The sequence below is a fragment of the Anolis carolinensis genome, chromosome 5 (assembly GCF_035594765.1).
Source record: "Anolis carolinensis isolate JA03-04 chromosome 5, rAnoCar3.1.pri, whole genome shotgun sequence".
NCBI classification, from domain to species: domain Eukaryota; kingdom Metazoa; phylum Chordata; class Lepidosauria; order Squamata; family Dactyloidae; genus Anolis; species Anolis carolinensis.
In genome coordinates, this window is record NC_085845.1 from 206897061 (window position 1) to 206918894 (window position 21834).

Sequence of the window (21834 nt, forward strand, 5' to 3'; positions counted from 1 at the left end):
ACATGGGGCCAAGCCCGAATAAAAACAGTAGCAGTATAAAACACAGCAATAGACAACAACTTGCACAATAAAAAAAATTAAACATTAGCCAATAAAAAACAAGAACTAATAAAAACATGGATTAAAACTGAGAGATTGTAAAAGTAGACTGGGTAAGGTGCACCATATAAATATTGTAAACACAAGGTGACTGATAAAGTGCTGCAAATTCTGGAAGTGCAATTGGGATGGGAATAGACCCTGTGTCTATATCGAGTTGACAAAGGTAAAAGGTGCAAACCGGTACAAGAATGGTCACAGATACAGATTGCTTCTGGATTAGCAATCTTTATCTAAAGGCTTGAGTAAAGAGCCAGGTTTTCAAGCTCTTTCTGAATGCTACTGAATGACTCTGAACAAAGGATGCCCCCAGGCAGGAAGAAGGCAGGAGATGAAGCTAGTCAATGCTAATTAAGGTGATTAACTACAACATTCCCACTGGCCTCCAACTGGCGAAGAGTTCTTCTGTCACCTCGGACTTTCCACAGATATATATAAACCTTCCTTACTTAGTTTCTCCATACCTCACAACCTCTGAGGATGCCTGCCATAGATGTGGGCGAAACGTCAGGAGAGAATACTTCTGGAACATGGCCATACAGCCCAGAAAACATACAACAACCCTATTTATTTAATTGTTTACTACATTTATATTCCGCTCTTCTCACCCCGAAAGGGACTCAGAGCGGCTTACAAATTAAGTGAACATACAATATATTATTAGCATAACACAATATAAGCATTAAATTACTATATTGTACTATAACATCATATGATGATATTATTAGTAATATTACATTTAATATATAATTAATTTTTTTTTCATGTCAGGAGCAACCTGAGTCGCTTCTGGTGTGAGAGAATTGGCCGTCTGCAAGGACGTTGCCCAGGGGACGTCCGGATGTTTTGATGTATTTTTTTACCATCCTTGTGGGAGGCTTCTCTCATGTCTCCGCATGGAGCTGGAGCTGATAGAGGGAGCTCATCCGCGCTCTCCCCGGGTGGGATTCGAACCCGGCAGCTTTCAGGTCAGCAACCCAACCTTCAAGTCACAAGGCTTTACCCCTCTATGCCACTGGGGGCTCCTATTTCTTCAACAACTGCAACGCTTTCTACGTGGGGCTGCCTTTGAAGATTATTCAGAAGCTTCAACTGGTCCAGAGATCAGCAGCCAGGTTACTAACTGGAGTGCCATTCAGGGAGAGAACCACTCCCATGTTGCGGCAGCTCCACTGGCTGCTGGGCAAAATACAAAGTGCTGGTCATACCTATAAATCCCTGAACGGTTCAGGCCCAGGCTATCTGACCAATCGCATCTCCTCTTACAAAGCATCTAAGGCGCAGCAGTCAGGGGAGGAAGCCCTACTCTCAGTCCCACCCCGTTGCAAGTGCGACTGGTGGGAATGAGAGAGGGGGCCTTCTCCGCGATGGCCCCCAGCTCTGGAATGCCCTCCTCTCCTTAAAACAAAAACCCATTTGTGCTCTGTCACATATGGAGAGGAGGAAGAGTAGAGTGACCGTCAGCTACTACACCTCCAGCTGGATGTTATCACTGCACTCTGGCCCTGGTGGGTCGGCTGGCACCATGAACATGATTGCAATTATAGTTAATTTTAAATCTTTTAATGAAGTTTTACGAGCGCTGTACATTGAGATTCATGTTTTTATGATTAGATATAATTTTATTGTTTAACCATTTGCGTAATTTTAAGTCTTGTGTTATAATTAGTTGTTTGATGTTCGTTTGCTTTGGGATCGGGTGGGTCATTAATATCTGCATGTTTATTCTTGTCTTGAGGCACTGAATGTTTGCCTCTGTGTTTTTTGTTTGTTGGAATCCGCCCTGAGTCCCACACGGGAGATAGAGCGGAATACAAATAAAGTCCTATTATTATTATTATTGACACAACGACATTGTATGACACAGCAAACAAGATATTTATTTATTTATTTATAGCATTTATATTCCGCCCTCACCCCGAAGGGGACTCGGGGCGGATCACATTGCACACATAAAGGCAAACATTCAATGCCATAACATAGAACAGAGACAGAGACAAGACGCATGCCTCGAACTCATGACCACTTGCTCAGAGTGATTTGTTGCAGCTGGCTTGCTATCCAGCCTGCGCCACAGCCCGGCCTAATATGCTGGATTTCGTATCATAAAATCACAAGTTGAACACTTCCCAAGTGTTTAGGACTGTGTGGTGTATTAAGGTATTATTATTATTATTATTAGGAAGAACTTCCTGACCGTAAGAAGAACTGTTCAGCAGTGGAATTCTCTGCCTTGGAGTTTGGTGGAAGCTCCTTCCTTGGAGGCTTTTAAACAGAGACTGGATGGCCATCTGTCAGGGGTGCTTTGATTGTGCTTTTCCTGCATGAAAGCAGGAGGGGGTTGGATTAAATGGCCCTTGGGGTCTCTCCTTCCCTACCTGCCTGCCTGCCAGCAGTCTTTCTCCTGGCTGGCCGCTCAGACTTCATGCAGACCTCTGGGTTGCTCACCACAACAGGAATTCCAAAATATTCCATCTGAGTGGCTGAAGTAACAACAACTTAGCTTCTCTGGCCATTTACTGTTACACAAACATATAGCAAAATATCGTACAAAATTACTCTGTTATGTGTATATGGGTATTGGTGAAATATATAGTTTCGTCACCTCGGAAGCGAATTGAGGCAAGTCACTGATGGTGTAAGAGAATCAGCCGTCTTCAAAGATGAATGACTATTGGCATTAAATGTGTCCCACCTCCAAGATCTCTCATTATGTAAAAGTATTTGTTTTAAAGATATGTAGGTATATGCCAGGCATGGGCCAACTTCACACCTCCCCTTCCCCCTCCCCCCTTCCCCTCAGTATCTTTTTGTTTGTGTCTTTCTGTTTATCCTCCCAACAACCACACCTGACCTGCCTCCCCTCTCCCTATCCTTTGCCTCTTCCAAACCATGGTACATACATAGAATAAAAGTCAGTTTGGTGTAGGAATATTTGGTCTGTATAATAGAGTACAAGGTAGCCAGTGCTAAACATGAGCTTATGCACCAATACGGTTTTTATTTTTATTGTTGAAGGTAACACATTTCAAATAGTAGACAGACAAAATAAAGTTACTTAACTTTAGTAAAAACATTACTAATGCTGGTTCTCATGTCTGTAATAATAATAATAATAATAATAATAATAATAATAACCACCATCAGAACAAATACAATCAAGGCCAAGATCGAAAATTCAGCAAATGACCCAAAATGCAGACTGTGCAAGGAAACCAACGAAACTATTGATCATCTCAGCTGCTGTAAGAAAATCGCAGATGGACTACAGAGGCACAACTGTGTGGTCAAAATGATTCATTGGAACTTAAGCCACAAGTACCACCTCCCAGCAGTAAAGAACTGATGGTATCGCAAACCTGCAAAGGGAGTGGAAAATGACCACACAAAGATACTATGAGACTTTCGAATCCAGACCTCACGGTTCTGGAAAAGAAAAAAAATTAGGATTATTGATGTAACAGTCAAATTGGTGAAAAACAACAGGAAAAACTCAGCCATGATCAGGACCTCAAGATCGAACTGCAAAGGCTCTGGCAAAAACCAGTAAGGGTGATCCCAGCACTGGGTGCCGTGCCAAAAGATCTCAGCCAGCATTTGGAAACGATACATATTGAGAAAATCACCATCTGTCAGCTGCAAAAGGCCACCCGACTGGGATCTGCCACATCATCCGAAAATACATCACACAATCTTAAACACTTGGGAAGTGTTGGACTTGTGATTCTGTGATACAAAATCCAGCATATAGATCTTGTTTGCTGTGTCATACTCTGTCTTTGTGTCAATAGAGAGTAGATGAATAGGTACTGCTCCTGCGGGAAGCGCTCCATGCAGGAACAGCGCTCCATGCAGTCATGCTACATGACCTTGGAGGAGTCTACGGACAACACCGGCTCTTCTGCTTAGAAATGGAGATGAGCACCAACCCCCAGAGTCAGACATGACTGGACTTAATGTCAGGGGAAAACCTTTACCCTTTACCAACAATTCCTCAATACTTTTATTTCCCATACCACCATACTTCTCCACAGCAACAGGTGGCCAGGCACAGCTAGTACCTCATATATGGACTTTTAAAATATGAAATGTCACCTTGGCACAACCCCAGCGTTTCGTCATCAAGGCACATTAATCACGCACACTTAAAGTACTCAGTCAAGACATTTTGCATGAGCAATAAGGAATGGCTCTTCCCTTGGAGCGGTCAACCCCCCTGTTCAAGCAGCTTCACTGGCTGCCGATAATATTCCGGGCCCAATTCAAGGTGCAGGTTAGTACCTATAAAGCTCTAAACGCTTCAGGACCTGCCTATCTTCGTGACCGCGTCGTCCCCTATGAACCTACGCGCTCTCTGAGATCTTCCGGGGAGGCCCTTGTCTCACTTCCGCCTTCCTCACAGATACGTCTGGTGGGGACAAGAGAGAGAGAGAGAGAGGGCCATCTCGGCTGTGCCCCCCCCCCCCCCCCGGCTCTGGAACTCCCTCCCCAGGGAGATTAGGTTGGCGCCTTCCCTACCATCCTTTAAGAAACAATTGAAAACCTGGATGTTTGGGCTGGCCTTTGGAGAGACAGCTATTGGATGACCAACCTCATTATAATTCTATTCTGAATGTTATTAGGTTCCTTTCATCGGAGTATTTTAATCTAATGATTTTATCTTATATTGCTGCTATAGTCCCCCCCCCCACCTTTAAAGTTGACGGATTTGCATTGGTGGTTGTTTGATATTATTACTGTTGTATAAACCTTTGTTTTAACTTCTGTTTTATCATCTTCTTGTGTTTTAAACTGTGTATATTGTTTAATGTATTCGCGCTGTTACTTTTGTAACGTTGTGAGCCGCCCCGAGTCCCCACGGGGAGATGGTGGCGGGGTATAAATAAAGTTTTATTATTATTATTATTATTATTATTATTATTATTATTATTGGGCTTCGGATATGACCACTCAAGGTAGGGCGCCTGTGGGCAAGATAACCACATTCCACTGGGGTAAAACCCTCCGCCCTCGGAAAGCGGAGATTACCCAAACTGTCTCGCTCCTTTGTCCACACACCTGGCTGATCCTACTGTCAAAAGCCTCACCCGTTTGTTTCAATATTCAGCCTTTAGAAAGCTGGATTGTGGCGTGTCTGCCAGACACAGATGTATATTCCCACTTCTGCAAGACAATATCTGGCTGGCTTGAGCACCCCAGGGGACCTCACCAGCCATTCTATCCTCCATGAATCACTTTAATCCGGAGCCTCCGGTGGCCTAGGGGATAAAAGCCTCGTGACTTGAAGGTTGGGTTGCTGACCTGAAGGCTGCCAGGTTCGAGTTCCACCCGGGGAGAGCGCGGATGAGCTCCCTCTGTCAGCTCCAGCTCCATGCGGGGACATGAGAGAGGCCTCGCACAAGGATGGTAAAACATCCGGGCATTGTCCCCTGGGCAACGTCCTTGCAGACGGCCAATTCTCTCACTCCAGAAGCAACTCGGGTTGCTCCTGACACGAAAAAAAAAATGCACTGAAAACCATCCCCGGTTCATTGTTTCCCGCCCGGCCCGCCTCCCTGCACGTGGCCTTTCTCCCCATCAGGATTCAAGGCATCGAATAACCTCATAAGCATTAAAACAAAATATTATTTTCTTTTAAAAAACCCAATTTAATATTAGTGTGTGGGCATAATAAAGTTATGTGGTTTGCTGAGCTCTCATGCAGCCATGGGCCAGCTTGGGCCCTCCCCACTGGCGTTTTGGACTCCAACTCCCACAATTCCCCCTGCTCCGCCTCCGATTCGCCTTCCAGGCAGGGGGCGGAGCCTGCTCCACTTTTCTTCCCTGCGCGTGTGCCGGAAGTGCGTCATCGCCGCCCGCCCGGCCAAGCGGGAATTTTAAATTCAGGGCAGTTGCCGTCCGCTGTCCTCGCCTCTCTCTCTCTCTCTCTCTCTCTGTCCCGGTCATGGCGGAGAAGGCCCCGTTCCCTGGCTGGGCCAGCGACGAGGAAGACGAGGCCTTCGAGCTGTGTGAGTGGCCGGAGGGAGAGAGGCGCCTTCCTCCCTTATCCCTCCCTCCCCCTCCTTCCCCGGTGAGCGCCGCTCTCTCCCTCTCTCTCTCTCTCTCCCTCAGTCCTGACCCGGATCAAGAACCCGAGGGCGCCCCGCAGCGGAAGCAAGACCCCCAGCAGCGCCCGGAGGTGGGTCTGGGGCCTCGGGCGGGGATTGGGAGGGCTCCCCTCCGAACGGAGAAGGCCAGGGCCGGCTAACACCTCCCAACCAAGCATCCCCCCCCCCCCCAGGCAGGAAGCAGCCAGACCTTGGAGCTAAAAGGCCATTCAATGGTATTCAAGCTTGCTCATGGCAACATTTCCACTTGCCGCAGGCTGGGTTTCTCCCACCCTGGGCATCATTCCACAGGGATATATATATATATATATACAGTAGAGTCTCACTTATCCAAGCCTCGCTTATCCAGGCTTCTGGATTATCCAAGTCATTTTTGTAGTCAATGTTTTCAATATATCATGATATTTTGGTGCTAAATTCGTAAATACAGTAATTACTACATAACATTACTGCGTATTAAACTACTTTTTCTGTCAAATTTGTTGTCTAACATGATGTTTTGGTGCTTAATTTGTAAAATCATAACCTAATTTGATGTTTAATAGGCTTTTCCTTAATCCCTCATTATTATCCAAGATACTCGCTTATCCAAGCTTCTGCCGGCCCGTTTAGCTTGGATGTGAGACTACTGTATATATAGTAGAGTCGCACTTATCCAACATTCACTTATCCAGCGTTCTGGATTATCCAATACATTTTTGTAGTCAATGTTTTCAATACATCGTGATATTTTGGTGCTGAATTCGTAAATACAGTAATTACTACATAGCATTACTGCATATTGAACTATTTGTTGTATAGCATGATGTTTTGGTAGTTAGTTTGTAAAATCGTAACCTAATTTGATGTTTAATAGGCTTTTCCCTGATCCCTCCATATTATCCAACAAATTTGCTTATCCAACGTTCTGCCGGCCCGTTTATGTTGGATAAGTGAGACTCTACTGTGTATATATATATACCCCACTTGACTAGTTTCTAGTATACCTCACGACCTCTGAGGATCCCTGCCATAGATGCAGGTGAAATGTCAGGAGAGAATGATTCTGGAACACAGTCAGGCAGCCCGGAAAACTCACCGCAACCCATCAATATAGTAATGAACAAAATGGGAAGGTGTCCAGAGGAAGAGGGCGTCTCAAAGGATCAAAGGTCCAGAGACTGAAGAATCCCTCTGAGGAGCATCTTAAAGAGATAGGCCTGCAGGTGGAGAGGAGACATGAGAGGAGCCATGGATAAATATAGGAAAGGGTGTCCTAAGGAAGAGAGGGAGAGGCTTCCTTTCTGCTGCCCTGGAAACAAGGACCAGTTTTTCCTTAATCGGAACGGATATCCCTTTACGAACCACCGCGGAGACTAAGATTTTCAGGGGAGGCCCTGCTCTCGGTTCCGTCACTGTCACAGGCGCGTTTGGCGGGAACGAGAGATGGGCCTTCCTTTTCCGTGGTCCTTGTCCCTCCCCCCCCCCCCCCCGCTATGGAACTCCCTCCCTGGGGAGATTAGGTCAGCCCCCTCCCTCCTGTCCTTTAGAAAAATGGAAAGGACCTGGCTGTGGGACCAAGCCTTTGGGGCAGGGCCATGAGGCAATAATCAAAAACCTCTTCCGCTGACCAAGCCAGCATGGTGTCCTGAGTTGGGTTAAACAGCTGATTTTAAAGTAGATATAACTGATTTTAAGGTTTGTGTATATTTATAGTTATTTTGTGTCCCGGCATGGAGTGTTTGCCGTATATTTGTTGTGCTCTGCCCTAAGTCCCCTTCGGGTTGAGATGGGCGGAATATAAATGTTTTAAATACAGTCAAGTCTCACTTATCCAACGTAAACGGGCTGGCAGAACGTTGGATAAGCAAAAATGTTGGATAATGAGGGATTAAGGAAAAGCCTATTAAACATAAAATTGTGTTATGATTTTACAAATAAAGCACCAAAACATCATGTTATACAACAAATCAACAGAAAAAGCAGTTCAATACATGGTCATGTTATGCAGTAATTACTGTATTTACATATTCAGCACCAAAATATTGCAACATTTACTACAAAAACATTGACTACTAAAAGGTAGACCATTGGATAATACAGAACGTTAGATAAGCGAGACTCTACTGTACATAAATTAAATAAATAGGACTCAATGGATCCCATTGAACATTATTAGGAGGTACTTAAAGCTGTTCAGCAATGGAATTACTTGCTGCTGTTGTTAAAAACTTGGTATGATGCTAAATGTCCTTTGACCAGAAGCTGGCCACTTTGAGTGCCTCTGGTGTCGTTGCGAGAACGTCCTCTCTTGTGCGTGTGGCAGGGCTCAGGCATTGTAGTAAATGATCTGTGGTTTGCTCTTCCTCACACTTGCATGTCGTGGACTCCACTTTGTGTCCCCATGTCTTAAGGTTGGCTCTTCCCTCAATCTGGACACTAGACCCCTTTTGGTGCAGCCCAGAATCCCACTGGCGTTTTTAGCTGCTGCATCACACTCTTGGCTCGTGCCCAACTTGTTGCCCATGAAGACTCATTCTCACATGGACTGTTGTCAAGTCAAGTGTCACCCATTTTGTATCTCTGCATTTCATGTATAAATATGTGAAAGGGTGCCGCAAGGAAGAGGGAGCAGGCTTGTCTCCTGCTGCCCTGGAAACTAGGATTCGAAGCAGTGGGCTCAAACGGCAGGAAAAGAGATCCCACCTTAACCTTAGGAAGGACTTCCTTAGAGTAGTAGAAGATGCTGCCTGGGCGTGTGATGGAGTCTTCTTCTCTGGAGAGGCTGGATGGCCATCTGTCAGGAGTGCTTTGAGCCTGCGTTCCTGCATGGCAGAATGGGGCTGGACTGGATGGCTCCTGTAGTCTCTTACAGCGCCATGAGTCTGTGGTTCTCACCCCTTTCTCCCATTTCTCTTGTTCTACTGGGAAGAGAAGGGATGAGGGAGGGGCAGGGGCTTGGGCTGCGGAGGTGGGGTGGGCTTGGGGAACCAGTCCATAGCACTTGGGCCTTTGCCTCCAACCTGCAGGTGAGCCCCAAAAGATGGTTCTTGGCTGCAGGGTGTTCCCTTGGGCATCCCTGCTTATCTGTTTATTTACCTTATGTCTAACCCGCCTTTTCCCTTCTATAGAGAGTCAAAGTGGCTAACGTGGCCGCTTGCTCTCTGTCGACCTCTTACCTCCTGGTTTTGTGTCTTCTCTCCCAGAGTGAAGGAGCCCAAGGAGGATTTCCTCAGTTACCTTGCTGACAAGTACGGATCCGCCCAAAGAGGCAAGTGAGAAGAGAATAGAATAACTTTATTGTCATTGTACAATGAAAGTAAATGTAAATCCCTCTGCACTCCCACCACCACCTTACAGCCCCCAGTGCCACATCAGTCCGAAACCACAGATTTCAACGCAGACACAGCTCTAGGGTAAAAGCTATCTCTCAGCCTGTTTGTCCTTGTCTTTGTCGCCCTGTACTGTTTGCCTAATGGCAATAATTCAAAGAAAGAATATTCGGGTTGAGATGGATCCCAAGAGTGTTCTGAGCTTTCTTAAGGCTGCAGGACTTATTAAGTTCTTCCGAAGAGGGAGAAAGAGAGAGAAAGAGAATCTCATGATTCTCTGTGCAGAAAGGGTGACCCTTTGGAGCCCCTTCCTGTCTGCCACTGTGCAGCTACCAAACCATGCGCAGATGCAGAAGGTTAAGACACTGTCTAGACCACAACAGGAGAAATTCAGCAGCAGTTTTCCATTCAGTTGTTGGTTCCCTCTGCCAGAGGCCCTGCTGCCTGAAGCAAGGCTGGTGGGTTCTCTGTTGCGCCCCAGGGAAGGCCGGCCAGGCCTGTCTCTTCTGCATCTTTGGCACAAGGCATTCAGGGCTTGAAACAAGTGTTTTAACTATTTCAAGACTGGATTCAGGACTCGTTTTAGGAGTTTTTACAGTGCATTTTACTATAGTTTTATCTTTGAATACGTTTAGTTGTTTTCTGTGGCTTTTGTGAGAAACTACAGAAATGCTGTCAATAAATCCTTGATCACCATGTGGGCCCTCCTAGATTGGGTCTCATTCTTGGTCCTGGTTGCCATGCGACGTGTGCAGAGTGTTGGCCTGGTCCTGAGGCCCCGCCTTTCTCTAAAGGCTGCTCGTCACCCGGTTTTGCCCCCAGGAACTGTCCGCTTGAACCCTCCCCTCCTCTCGCCCTGCAGGACCAAGGCCTCTCTCTGCAGCAGGCACCCCGGGAATGCCCTGGAAGAAGAGGGCCCCTCGCTCCGTGTCGCTCCCGCCTCCGCTCACCTTCAGCGACAGCGATGACGACCAGGTCTTTGTCGACTTCACGCCGAGGAACCCCCGCCAGCCCCAGCGGTCGGGCCTCCAGCAGGGCGGTTGGAGGAAAGGCCCGTCTGCCTCCTCGTTGGAGGATCGTGTCCCTCACAGGCAGAGTCCCGACTCTTCCTCGAATGAGGAGGAGGAGGAGGACAAAGGGGGCTCCGGGAGAGGGAACGCAAGCGGGGCACCGGGCGCAGCAGCCCACAGCTGGCGGACGGCGATGAGCGCCAGGTCGGGATCCGGGAGCTCCGACGAAGAGATCGGCAGCCTGGCCACACGCATCAAGCAAAGGATGCTCCTCTCTTCCGAAAAGAGTGGCCTCCGCACCCCGGGCACCTCTGGTGAGTGAGAGGCCCCCGCCCACCACTCATGCTCTGGGCCCGGAGGGAGGGAAGGAAGGAGGGCATGCCTCTGTGCGTGTGCTGCTCCTGATCCATGGTGCCACAGAACAGGGCCTGCTGTGCTCCCTCTTCTTCTCAAGCCCTTCAGCCACATTGGCTGGAGATCCATTCCCCTGGTGAAAGGGGGCAAGAGAGCCCTTGGTCCAGAAACATTATCATTATTGTTGTTGTTCTGGCAGTTTTGAATGGACAAGCTGCTCCTACGTTGGGAAGAGGCAGGTGAGGCCCCTCAGTTTGCCTTGGGGACAGGAGGGAGTGCCCCGGGGAGGGGGATTTCGGAAGCCTTTGCATTAAGAATTACAACAGCTTTACTTATGAACTGCCCTCCCTCTCTCCCTGGGGGCACTCAGGGCAGTTTACATACAAAAAAAGGCAAACAATCAATGCCGAAGTTTCACAGAAATCAACATAATAACATCAGAAACTAGTGAGAAAATAAAAATTTGAAGTAGGATAATAAAAACAAGTACAAAGATTTAAATAAAACATAATTATGTTAATAACACATAAGCTACACTAAAGCATGTACCCCAGACAATTAGACGATTAAGATGTATAAAAAGTGCCTAATATCAGTTGTCATGTAAAATAAACCATAGCAGCCATAGAAGGCGAATAAAGTTAGCCAGTGTTGGGAGGGGGGGGGAGGCAGGAGCTGGGCGGGGGGTACTTTCTCCGTGGCAAATGCAGGTAGGCTTCATTAACCAGGCGTTTCTGGTCTGACGCGGAGCTTGGTTCGCCTCAGCTGAGCGCTTGCCTGGGTTTGTTCCCGGCAGGAGAGAGGCCTTCCCCCGCACACCCCTGCCCATCCGTGAAGAGGGAGCAGCCCCGGCCTCTTGGGCCCTGCCCATCGACGCCGCCGGCCGGGCCCCCCCAGGGCAGGGTGCTTGCCAACGTCACCCAGCGGCACAGGACGCCACCCGCCAGGTGAGCCTTCCTGCCTCCGTCCCCTCCCACCCAGAGGAGCGGCGTTTTGGGGGCTCCCCAGCTGGCCTTTCTGCAAGGAGGGGGCTGGGTGCGTGGCTTTCCCTCTCCCACCTGCCTCAGCAACAGCCCAGAAGCGCAGGGAGGACTCTCAGCCCAAGGTCACTTGGTTGATTTTGAGCAGAAGTTCGCAACCATTGCCTCCTGCCTGAGCCTGGCCTTGATCACCAAGAGCCATTTCTCCAAGCGAGACCCCTCCCTCCGTCCCTGCCTCGCCCAGGCTTCTCCTCTGGTGCATGGGCAGGAAGGGGTCCCCACTGATTGCTTCTGGGGGGTGCAAAGGGGGAGAGGCAGTGGCCTCTCTTCTGAAGGGCCTTTGAGCCGTTCTGGCCCAAGAGGGACCAAGGAGGGGCCGGGGGGAGGCGGTCTCTGGGTCTCTGGGTGGGGCTGAGGCTTTTAAACTTTCTCATAAAGAGTCTGTGAGGTGCTGGTGGCACAAAGTTACATTGAGACCAAAGAGGGGTCGCAAAAACCCCCAGAGAGACCTGCCTCGCCTGAGTGGATGAATGGAGGTGGAAATGGCTCCTGAGAACCAGAGTGGGCCCGTCCCAAGGCCGCCCAGGTGGAATCAGAGCCAGGGGCTGGGGGCTTGTAGGGCGGGCCGTTGGATGAGCATGCCGGGCCCGTGCTTGGTTGAAGACGGCAACCTCCGTGTTGGGCAACCAAATCAGGAGAACGGGAAGCAGGGTCGGCAGAGCAGGCACCACACTGTGCAGCCGTGGGGCAAATTCCCGTGGCACCTTGAGTGGAGGAGCACCTCAGGGAAAGCCTCCAAGAGGAAAGGTGGCCGGGTTTGGGGCTGTTTGGCTTAGAAGGCGCATTCCTTTTTCTACCGGCACCCGAGGGATACCTGGAGAGGGCCCTGCAGGTGGGGCTCTGGAGGGGAGGGGGCTGTGCCTGGGGCCCACAAGGCGTCTCCCTCCTGAAATGGCAGCCCCCTCCCCCCTTGCATGCACTCACACACACAGTCATCCTTTGGGCCTTTCTCTTGCAGGGGGGGCTCCTGCCGGGTGCAAGGCTGCTTCTTGCAGGAGCTGTCTGACCCAGAGACCCAGCACTGCAAGCGCTTCCGGAGTCTGAAGGAGGAGCTGGCGCGAAGCCTCTATGCCTTCTACAACACCTCCGTCTTTGAGCAAAAGGTAGCCTGAGCGGCCCAAGTGGTGGCTTCTGTGGCTTCTGCTCCCGGGCGGCCCAAGGGCTTCCCAGCCAGCCCTGTTCTAGTTTGCCCTCAGCCCTTCCCTGGCCCAATGGCTCACAGAGACAAATCTCAGGGAAGGAGGAGGATGCCTTTCTCGAAGGGCCCATGCTGCCCGGTGGGCCTTGGAAATGCCACACACAGGCCCCGCCATGCAGTGCGTGGCCCTCTCCATGTGGAATTGAGGGTGGGTCTCTGGGGAATTTGCCACAGCTGAGTGGGCTTGAGGGGGCCTGACTCCAAGCAGACGGCGCCTGTCCTGCAGCCAGAGTTGCGTGCTGCCGTCTTTTTGGGAGAAGCTTGTTCTCTGCCCAGCGTCCAATTGACTGAACCATGAGCAGAACTGGCTGGAAAGTCCTCCGCTTGCCTGGACCGGGTTCCTCGGTTGCCTCTCCCTTCTGTCCTGCGGCTGCAGAACTGGAGTGAAGGGATGTGCTGGGATCCTTTCATTATTATATTTATTTATGCCCCAATTTATCTCCTCCGAAGGGGACTCAAAGCGGCTGTTTGAGCTGGAATTGAGCTGAGATACCAGTTTCGCAACTCTGCCTTTTCTCTCAGTTGCCAGAGAGTATGGAGATCCTCTGGAACAAGAAGATGCGGAAAACGGCTGGGTGCTGCGTGACGGGCCGGCGGAAGGGCCCCCCGGAGCAGCGCTATGCGCGGATCATGCTCTCCGAGAAAGTCTGTGACTCTGCAGGTAATTAGTGGGAGGAAGTGCCGATCCCAAAGTGCACTCGAGGCCCCGCTGTCAGCACGAGCGGAGGAAGCCGGAGCAGTAAGGACAGAGCGGCCCCATCCCTGGCATGATGAGAGGATCGCGGAGGGAAGGAGGGGCACCAAGGCTTCCAGCCCAGCCCGTTCCAGTCAGGAAGATCCTTCCTGGCATTTGGGTGGAATCCTTTCTTATAACGTGAGTCCATTGTCTCTCGTTCTAGTCTGTGGAGCAGCAGAGAACAGGCTTGCTCCATCTTTGGGTGTTTAAGTATACCTGTCCACATCTCTTCTCGGTCTTCTCGCAGCCCTAGTTGAAATCGCTCATGTCTGTCCCAGCATTAGTGTTCCACAGCCCTTCAGCACTCCAAGGCCTGGAGCCAATTTCCAGGGCATGCATGGTCATGCTTTTAATTACTCTGATTTTATCTGCTTGGATTTTAATGTATTTGTCCATTTTATTTTGTGTATTGTTGGAATGTTTTAAGTTTATGTTAAATATGTTGTTGTTGTTCGGGCTTGTCCCTGTTGTGAGCCGCCCCGAGTCCCTTCGGGGAGATGGGGCGGGATATAAAAATAAAGTTTATTATTATTATTATTTATTATCCTTGCCTGAGGTCTGTGTCAGACCTTGTTTGTTGTTTAAGAGGATGTTCTCAGGGCTTGGCACTCTGTGTAACCATAACTTGTAATTGTTGGTCCTGGGCCATAATATTGCAGTCGCAGCATCTCTAACGCAACACAAATGGCAGAGCTCAGCAAGAGTGCAGACCATGGGGAGTTATTGTCAGAATCGAGTTGATCAGGCTCACTAAAGCAAATCTCTAAACAGCTGAACCTTTAGGTCTCATTTTGCTCCAACAACAGGAGCTTACTTTTTCCCGTGTTGAAATTCATTTTCATTTTGCCCCACTCTGACCCATAAGTGCCATTTGGGACCCCAGCACTCCCCTCCAGAGTATTAATGGCCTTGAATTGGCCTCGAGAGAAAACGGTGGGTGACACCCTGCAGCAGAAGGGCCACCTTGCCCCGGGAGACCAGCCGGGTGGCCTTTCTTCAAGTTCCGGGGCTCCTGATGTCTCTCCTGCTTTTCTCTGGATTAGACCGCCTGAGGGACACGTTGATCCACGAACTCTGCCACGCAGCCACGTGGCTCCTCCACGGCGTTCGGGACGGGCACGGCCGGTTCTGGAGCCTGTATGCCAAGAAGGCGGTCACGGTCCACCCGGAGCTCCCTGTGGTGGAGCGGTGCCACAACTACGAGATCAACTACAAGTTCACTTACGAATGCTCTCGATGTGGGAACACGTAAGTGGAGGGAGAGGGAGAGTCTCCTTTGGCCTGGGGTGGGGGTCTGCGCGGGGACCCCATTCCCTCCCTCCCTCCCTCTTTTTCGTCAGTGGCCGAGATCCCATCCAGCCGCGTCAACCCTGGGCATTTGCACCAGGAAGGGTTGCAACATTCAGAGAGGGGCAGAAAGGGAAGCCGGGAGGGAAAACAGCTCTCTCTTGCAGTGCTTTTTGCTCCAACCTCCCCCTCCCCCAAATTTTCCTGCACCCTAACTTCTGTTTTCCTTTTAAGTGTGTATGAAACTTACTTAAGTGTGTAGTGCAGGCACACCCAGAGAGCGGCGCATCCCCAATCGTCTTGTACTGATCTGTGGAGTGAATGCATTTCGTCAGCGCAATAGCTTCTCCCTTCTCTGGAGCCAAGACCCAAATCCAATGGTTTGTCCCACCGAGCCCCACACAACAGGAGAATGTAGCCCAGCCTTGACTTAATAGGGGTCCCTCTGGTCCCAGCTGAACAGCATGGGCAACTGCATTTAGGACTAGGCCTCCTTGCGAACCTCTTCCCATCCATTCGTAGCTCCTGACACTGAGGAGGAGGAGGAGGAGGAGGAGGAGGGTGTGGGCCACACAGAAGAGCCGTCACTGGCCGCTGACCTTGGTTCTTGGCTCTGGCCTCTGAAAAGCAGCCTCCGAGTCACCTGCCGTGGTCCCATGGAGTCCGTAGGGCTTTCTTAGGCAAGGAACTCTCAGAGATGGTTTTGCCAGTTCTTTCCTCTGAAATAGGAAACAGCCCACCTGGGGTGCGTTGGGGGTTGGCCTGCGTTTGGAGGAGGTTTTTCTTTTGGAGTGCCGCTCCCAGAATCCCCCAAGGAGTCCAAAAGGTCCACCTTTTCCCAACGCTTTGCAGGTTCCAGCCTGCAGTATTTGGACAAAAGGGACCAAGATCAGATTGTACGCATACATATGCCTTCAAGTCTCCTGCTGACTTTTGGGAACCCCATGAACTCTGTTGGGTTTTCTTAGACAAGGAACCCTCACTCAGTGCCTTCCTCTGAGACAGAGCCTACAGCACCTGGGATTCAGTAGCAGTCCCCCATTGTTGGTCCTGCTTAGCCTGCAAGATCAGGTGGGATCTGGTGCCTTGGGTCAGTTTTGAGTCTGTTTTAATATGGGTTTGCTTTGCTTTGCCTGTTACTGGTTGTGAGAAGGTTTTCTCAAAAATCCTTGGGAAAGATCCCTGAGGAGTCCCTGGCATATCTATCTTGTTTGCTGTGTCAGACTATGTTGTTGTGTCAATAATAATATAATAACAACAACTTTTTTTAATATCCCGCCTCCATCTCCCCGAAGGGACTCAGGGTAGCTTACATGGAGCCAAGCCCAAGTGGTTACAGACATAGTAATAAAAACACATCAATATAAAAACAGATCAATAAACATAATAAAATCACATTAAGATAAAACCTGGTTTAATAAAAAACCTGAAAAGATTCATAAAAAATGACTTTGGCCGAAGAAAGTGCATATAGTGAAGAATGTAAACTAGAGAAAGAAGTGAGTAACCCGGGACTATTATTATTGGTAAGGGGATTGGGATGAGGTAAACATAGGAACTATTTCTAACTAAAGGGGTGGACAAAGTGCAACAGAGATGTCATTGATCACCAGGACAAAGGATTCCTCTCTCTCCCAGGCCTGACCCTTGACTCCTGAAACTCCTTCCACTCTTGGTGCTCCTTCCCATGCCTGTCTGAAGGCCGTTGCCCACCCGGTTTGGCCTTGGGGGCGCCGGGGGTCCGGCTCCTCCTTGTTGCCCCTCTGAGGAGGGAGACGCAGGCGAGCCGCCCTTCTTCCTCCTCCTCCTCCTCCGTGACACCACGGCCTCTCTCTTGTGCTTGGCTTTCAGGATCGGGCGCCATTCCAAGTCCTTGGACACGCAGCGCTTTGTCTGCGCCCTGTGCCGGGGCCCGCTCGCGCTGTGCCAGCCCACGAGGAAAGACGGCACGCCGGCCGCAAGGGCGCTGACTCCGTTTGCAAAGTTCGTGAAGGAGAACTACGGCTCGGCAAAGCGCTCACAGCAGGGACTCAGCCACGCGGACGTCATGAAGAAGCTCAGTGCGGACTTTGCCTCCTCCCGGGAGCGTGCGCTCAGCTTTTGATGGAGGGAAGGACAGACGGACGGAAGGGGCCAAGCCGTGGCCGTTGGAGCCCCTCTCCCTCCCCGGCCCAGACCGGACACCCCAGCACCCCCTCCTTGTTTTTTAAAATGGCTCAGAGCACTAGATAACGTGCGAATAAAGTAGAGTAAAGCCAATGGTTCTTGTGTATTGGGACCTAGCTCTTGTTGTTGTTGTTAGAATTATTTATCCCCCGCTTTATCTCCCCAAAGGGGACTCAAAACAACTAGACATAAAAGCATTGGTATCCAATTAAAAATATACAAACATTAAAACAATCAAAAACAAACAGCATTTAAAAAATCAGTTAAAAACCATGAAAACATTCAAAATGGAAAACCATAGCATCCCCTGACTGGATCAAAGGCCTTATTGAATAAGTGGAGGTGTTCCTTTTAGATGAACCTCTAGAAGTGGGAAGAGACCTGCTGGGCCCTCCAGTCCAACCCCATTCTGCCAAGAAGCAGGAAAGTTGCCTTCAAAGCACTTCTGACAGGTGGCCACCCAGCCTCTGCTTGAAAGCCTCCAAAGAAGGAGCCTCCACCACACTCCCTCTGAGGCAGAGAGTTCCACTGCTGAACAGCTCTCGCAGTCAGGAAGTTCTTCCTCATATTCAGGTGGAATCTCCTGTTGTTTGAAGCCATGGCTCCAGGGCAGCAGAAAGGAAGCCTGCTCCCTCCTCCCTATGGAATCCCCTCTTGATCCCTGGCCCTCCCTCATCCTGTCTCCTCTCTCTCAGCCTTCTCTCTCTCTCTTCTGCAGGCTCAACATGCCCAGCTCTTTCAGCCACTCCTCATAGGGATTCTTGTTTTCCAGACCCTTGATCCTTTGAGTCGCACTCCTCTGGACTCCTTCCAGCGTAGAGTCCACATCTCCTTTCAATTGCAGTGTCCAGAATGGGACACAGTGTGATTCCAGGTCAAGTGGTCTGACCAAGGCGGAGTAGAATAGAAGAGAGCATGGGGAGCATGACCTCCCTAGCGTCCTTTCCAATCACACACTAAAGCAAAGAAGTGAAAGTACAAGAGTTATTTCCAGATGTGTCTGTTTGGTCGGCTGAGAAAAGAAAAGTGCCACTCTTGTGATCACAACTCAGGGTTTTCTACTCCAAGATGTGAAGCATGTGCACACACACTATTTCCTTTCACATTCCCTTTTCCTTTGTTCTACTGGTGCCTTCTTATCAGCTATTTACGACAACAATTCAATAACAACAACTTCCCAACAATTTCCTAATTTCCTGTTTGCAGGTCATCCATGCCATCAAGTTCTGCTTGAATTTTCTTCTCATCCGACACCTATTGCTTTCATCTGATGGCTATTACTTTGGTTAGGAAGTTTCTGACTATGTTGAGTCTTTCCTGATCATGGTCACGTCTTCTTATCTCTCTTCTTGAGGATCTAATACAGGGGTCCCCAAACTAAGGCCCGTGGGCCAGATGTGGCCCTCCAAGGTCATTGACCTGGCCCCTGTCCTAAACTTTAGATTTAGGGTTGACCTAAGTCTACCTGGTCTTTGGAGGTCTCTTTGCTTATCTATGGTCTTATGAGATCGTCTAGATCAGGGGTCCTCAAACTTTTTAAGCCGAGGGCCAGTCCACATCCTTCAGACTGTTGAGGGGCTGGATTATCAACTGAAAAAAATACAAACAAATTCCGATGCACACTGCATATGTCTTATTTGTAGTGCAAAAACAACAACAACAACAACAACAAAAGAACAATACAATATTTAAAAATAAAAACAATTTTAATCAACATACATTTATCAGGATTTCAATTGGAAGTGTGGTCCTGCTTCTGGCCAATGAGATAGTCAAGTTAATTAGGGTTGTTGTTGTTGTTGTTGTTGTTGTTGTTGTGTGCCTTCAAGTCATTTCAGACTTTGGGTGAGCCTAAGTCTAAAAGTTGTTTATTATTTATTTACTGCATTTATTTACTACATTTGTAGCACACCCTTCTCACCCCAAAGGGGACTCAGAGTGGCTTACAAATTATATGTACATACAATATATTATATTTATTATTATTATTATTTACAGTATTTATATTCCGCCCTTCTCACCCCGAAGGGGACTCAGGGCGGATTACAATGAACACATATATGGCAAACATTCAATGCCAATAGACAAACAACATTCAGTTTTAGACAGACACAGAGGCATTTTTTTTAACATCTTCCAGCTTCACGATTTCCGGCCACAGGGGGAGCTGTTGCTTCACCGTCCATTGGTGGCTGTTCTTCCTCTTCTTTTCCTCGTGAGCAGTTTTATGGTGTTGTAGATTAGTTAAATTAGCCTCCCGCATAAAGCGTCCCTAAATTTCCCTAATTGACAGATTCAACTGTCTTTCGGGGCTGCTAGGTCAACAGCAAGCCGGGGCTATTTTTTTATTTTTTTTTATGGTCGGAGGCTTAACCCGACCCGGGCTTCGAACTCATGACCTCTCGGTCAGTAGTGATTTATAGCAGCTGGTTACTAGCTAGCTGCGCCACAGCTTAGCATAGCACAATATTAGCATTATATATTACTATATTGAACTATACCACTATACTGTAATATTATTAGTAATATTATATGTAGTATAGAATATATAATTAATATTATTATATGGTGTTATTATTAGTGTTATATTGTATTACACTATAATATTATTATCAATATTCTATGTATATACAATATATTATATTATAAAACTGAGGGCGGGGGCCAGGTAAATGACCTCGGAGGGCCGCATCTGGCCCCCGGGCCTTAGTATGGGGACCCCTGGTCTAGATGGTCTTTGGAGGTCTCTTTGCTTAGCTATGGCCTTATGAGACCATCTAGATGGCTTTTAGAGGTTACTTTTCTTAACTATGGTCCTATGAGACCGTCTAGATGGCCTTTGAGGGTCCCTTTCCTTACCTATGGTTTTATGTGATTGTCTAGATGGCCTTTGTGTTGTAGTTGAGTCTGCTGGCAATATTACAAACAGTAGTAGAAGTACTAGTAGGAGAAAAGGGGGTAATGTTGAGCAGGTGCCAGATGAAGAACAGCAAAGGAAACTGATCCCGGAGATACTTATGGCATCTTCTGAGGAAGACACGTTTGAAGGGTTTTCAAGTGATGAGGAGTCAATGATTGAAGAAGGAGACGGGATGGATGTGAATATAAAGGAACTAAGAGGGTTACTCGGGAGCAGGAATCAGATGAGGAACAGGAGAGGAAGAAGCTCCAGGATATACTTACTGCTCCCATGGATGATGAGTCGTTTTTGGGTTTCTCAGGGAATTATGGGTCTGGGAGTAATGAGGATGAGGAGGACACGTTGGACTGGACTAAGGTACAAGAGATAAGGGATATGTGTGCAGAGCCAACTTCTAATGATACGTTTGTGGGGGTTTTGGGACAGGAGGATTGGCAAAGGATTGATACACCAGGGACATGGGGAAACCCAAGTCTTGATAGGAGCTGGAGGAGCTGGAAGGATGATAGCCGGGATTCACGTGTGATGACAGGAACAGCTGTGGGAGATGACGATGGGGTGGAGGCCAGCTCATCTTCAGATAATGATGTGTAAGTTAAAAGTAGGGTCTGAAATGGGGATCCTTTGCAGAAGGCAAAGTGTCGTTTTGGCGTAGGTTTGTCCCTGCCTGTTTTTCCTGTTGGGCTTTGGGTCATGGCTCTACAGCTTGGCGTTCCTGGTTCCTGTGATTCTTGGATTTGGACTGGACTATCATGAGTGTGCTTTTTTCCCTTCCTGGACCTTTGGACTGGCGACTTCGGCTCTGTTTGATAACCGTTGGTAACGACGTTTGGATTGGCTTTTCATGGATACAGCTTTCTCCCTTCCTGGCTTTGGATTGACTTGACTTCGGCTCCAGTTACCCACTTTGGAAAACTACCTTTGGATTGGCTATCGTGAGTGCGGCTTCCCCCTGTTCCTGGCTCCTGGTTTGACTCGACTGCGGCTTGTGTAAACACCTTGAAGACGACGTTAGTTTGGACCTTCTGTTCTGCTGTTTTTTGAACTTTGACTAGTTTTGTTTACTTTCTGTGCACAGCGCTGTCTTCCAGGAAGCCTGTTACAGTGCTGTTTGCTGCCAATTCCATTGACTGTGTTTTAATCTGGATTATTTTTCCGTTCTCCTTTTTGAGCCCAGTTTGGGCTAAAACTTTGAGTTTTGGTCAGAGACACTGCAGTTAAGTGTCTCTAAGCCTGTTTTTTAGTTGCAATAAATCTTTTGTTGGGACGGAGTATTGTGTGTGTGGCTCTTTAAGGCGCCTGTGTTCCAACACTTTGGGGGGCCCTTTCCTTACCAATGGTCTTATGAAACCATCTAGATGGCCTTTGAGGGTCCCTTTCCTTACCAATGGTCTTATGAGACCATCTAGATGGTCTTTGGAGGTCTCTTGGCTTACCTATGGTCTTATGAGATTGTCTAGATCAGGGGTCCCCTAACTAAGGCCCATGGGCCGGATGCAGCCCTCCAAGGTCATTTACCTGGCCCCTGTCCTAAACTTTAGACTTAGGGTTGACCTAACTCTGAAATGACTTGAAAGCAGACAACAACAATCCTAATTTTGGAGTA

The 21834-nt window shown here is 48.6% G+C and overlaps 1 protein-coding gene across 4 annotated transcripts; it reads left to right on the plus strand.

Annotated features, from left to right (window-relative positions):
• Positions 1–5930: 5930 nt before the first annotated feature.
• On the plus strand, positions 5931–17401 carry LOC134299725 (germ cell nuclear acidic protein-like). 4 transcript variants are annotated; one of them, XM_062983488.1, is made up of 9 exons: positions 5931–6107; positions 6211–6277; positions 9392–9456; positions 10380–10841; positions 11678–11828; positions 12880–13024; positions 13642–13780; positions 14899–15103; positions 16994–17401. In XM_062983488.1, the coding sequence occupies exons 1-9, from the start codon at positions 6044–6046 to the stop codon at positions 17244–17246; spliced, it is 1551 nt and encodes a 516-aa protein (XP_062839558.1). In that variant the 5' UTR covers positions 5931–6043; the 3' UTR covers positions 17247–17401. The 4 variants fall into 4 exon arrangements, with proteins under 4 accessions (XP_062839558.1, XP_062839559.1, XP_062839560.1 ...); XM_062983489.1 differs by lacking the exon at positions 9392–9456; XM_062983491.1 differs by lacking the exons at positions 5931–6107; positions 6211–6277 and adding an exon at positions 6396–6421.
• The last annotated feature ends 4433 nt before the right edge of the window (positions 17402–21834 follow it).

Coding starts and splice junctions, on each gene's coding strand:
- LOC134299725 (XM_062983488.1), top strand. CDS start 6,044: ATGGCGGAGAAGGCCCCGTTCCCTGGCTGGGCCAGCGACGAGGAAGAC. Junction 9,457..10,379: donor GTACGGATCCGCCCAAAGAG/GCAAGTGAGAAG, acceptor CTCGCCCTGCAG/GACCAAGGCCTCTCTCTGCA. Junction 13,781..14,898: donor GAAAGTCTGTGACTCTGCAG/GTAATTAGTGGG, acceptor TCTCTGGATTAG/ACCGCCTGAGGGACACGTTG.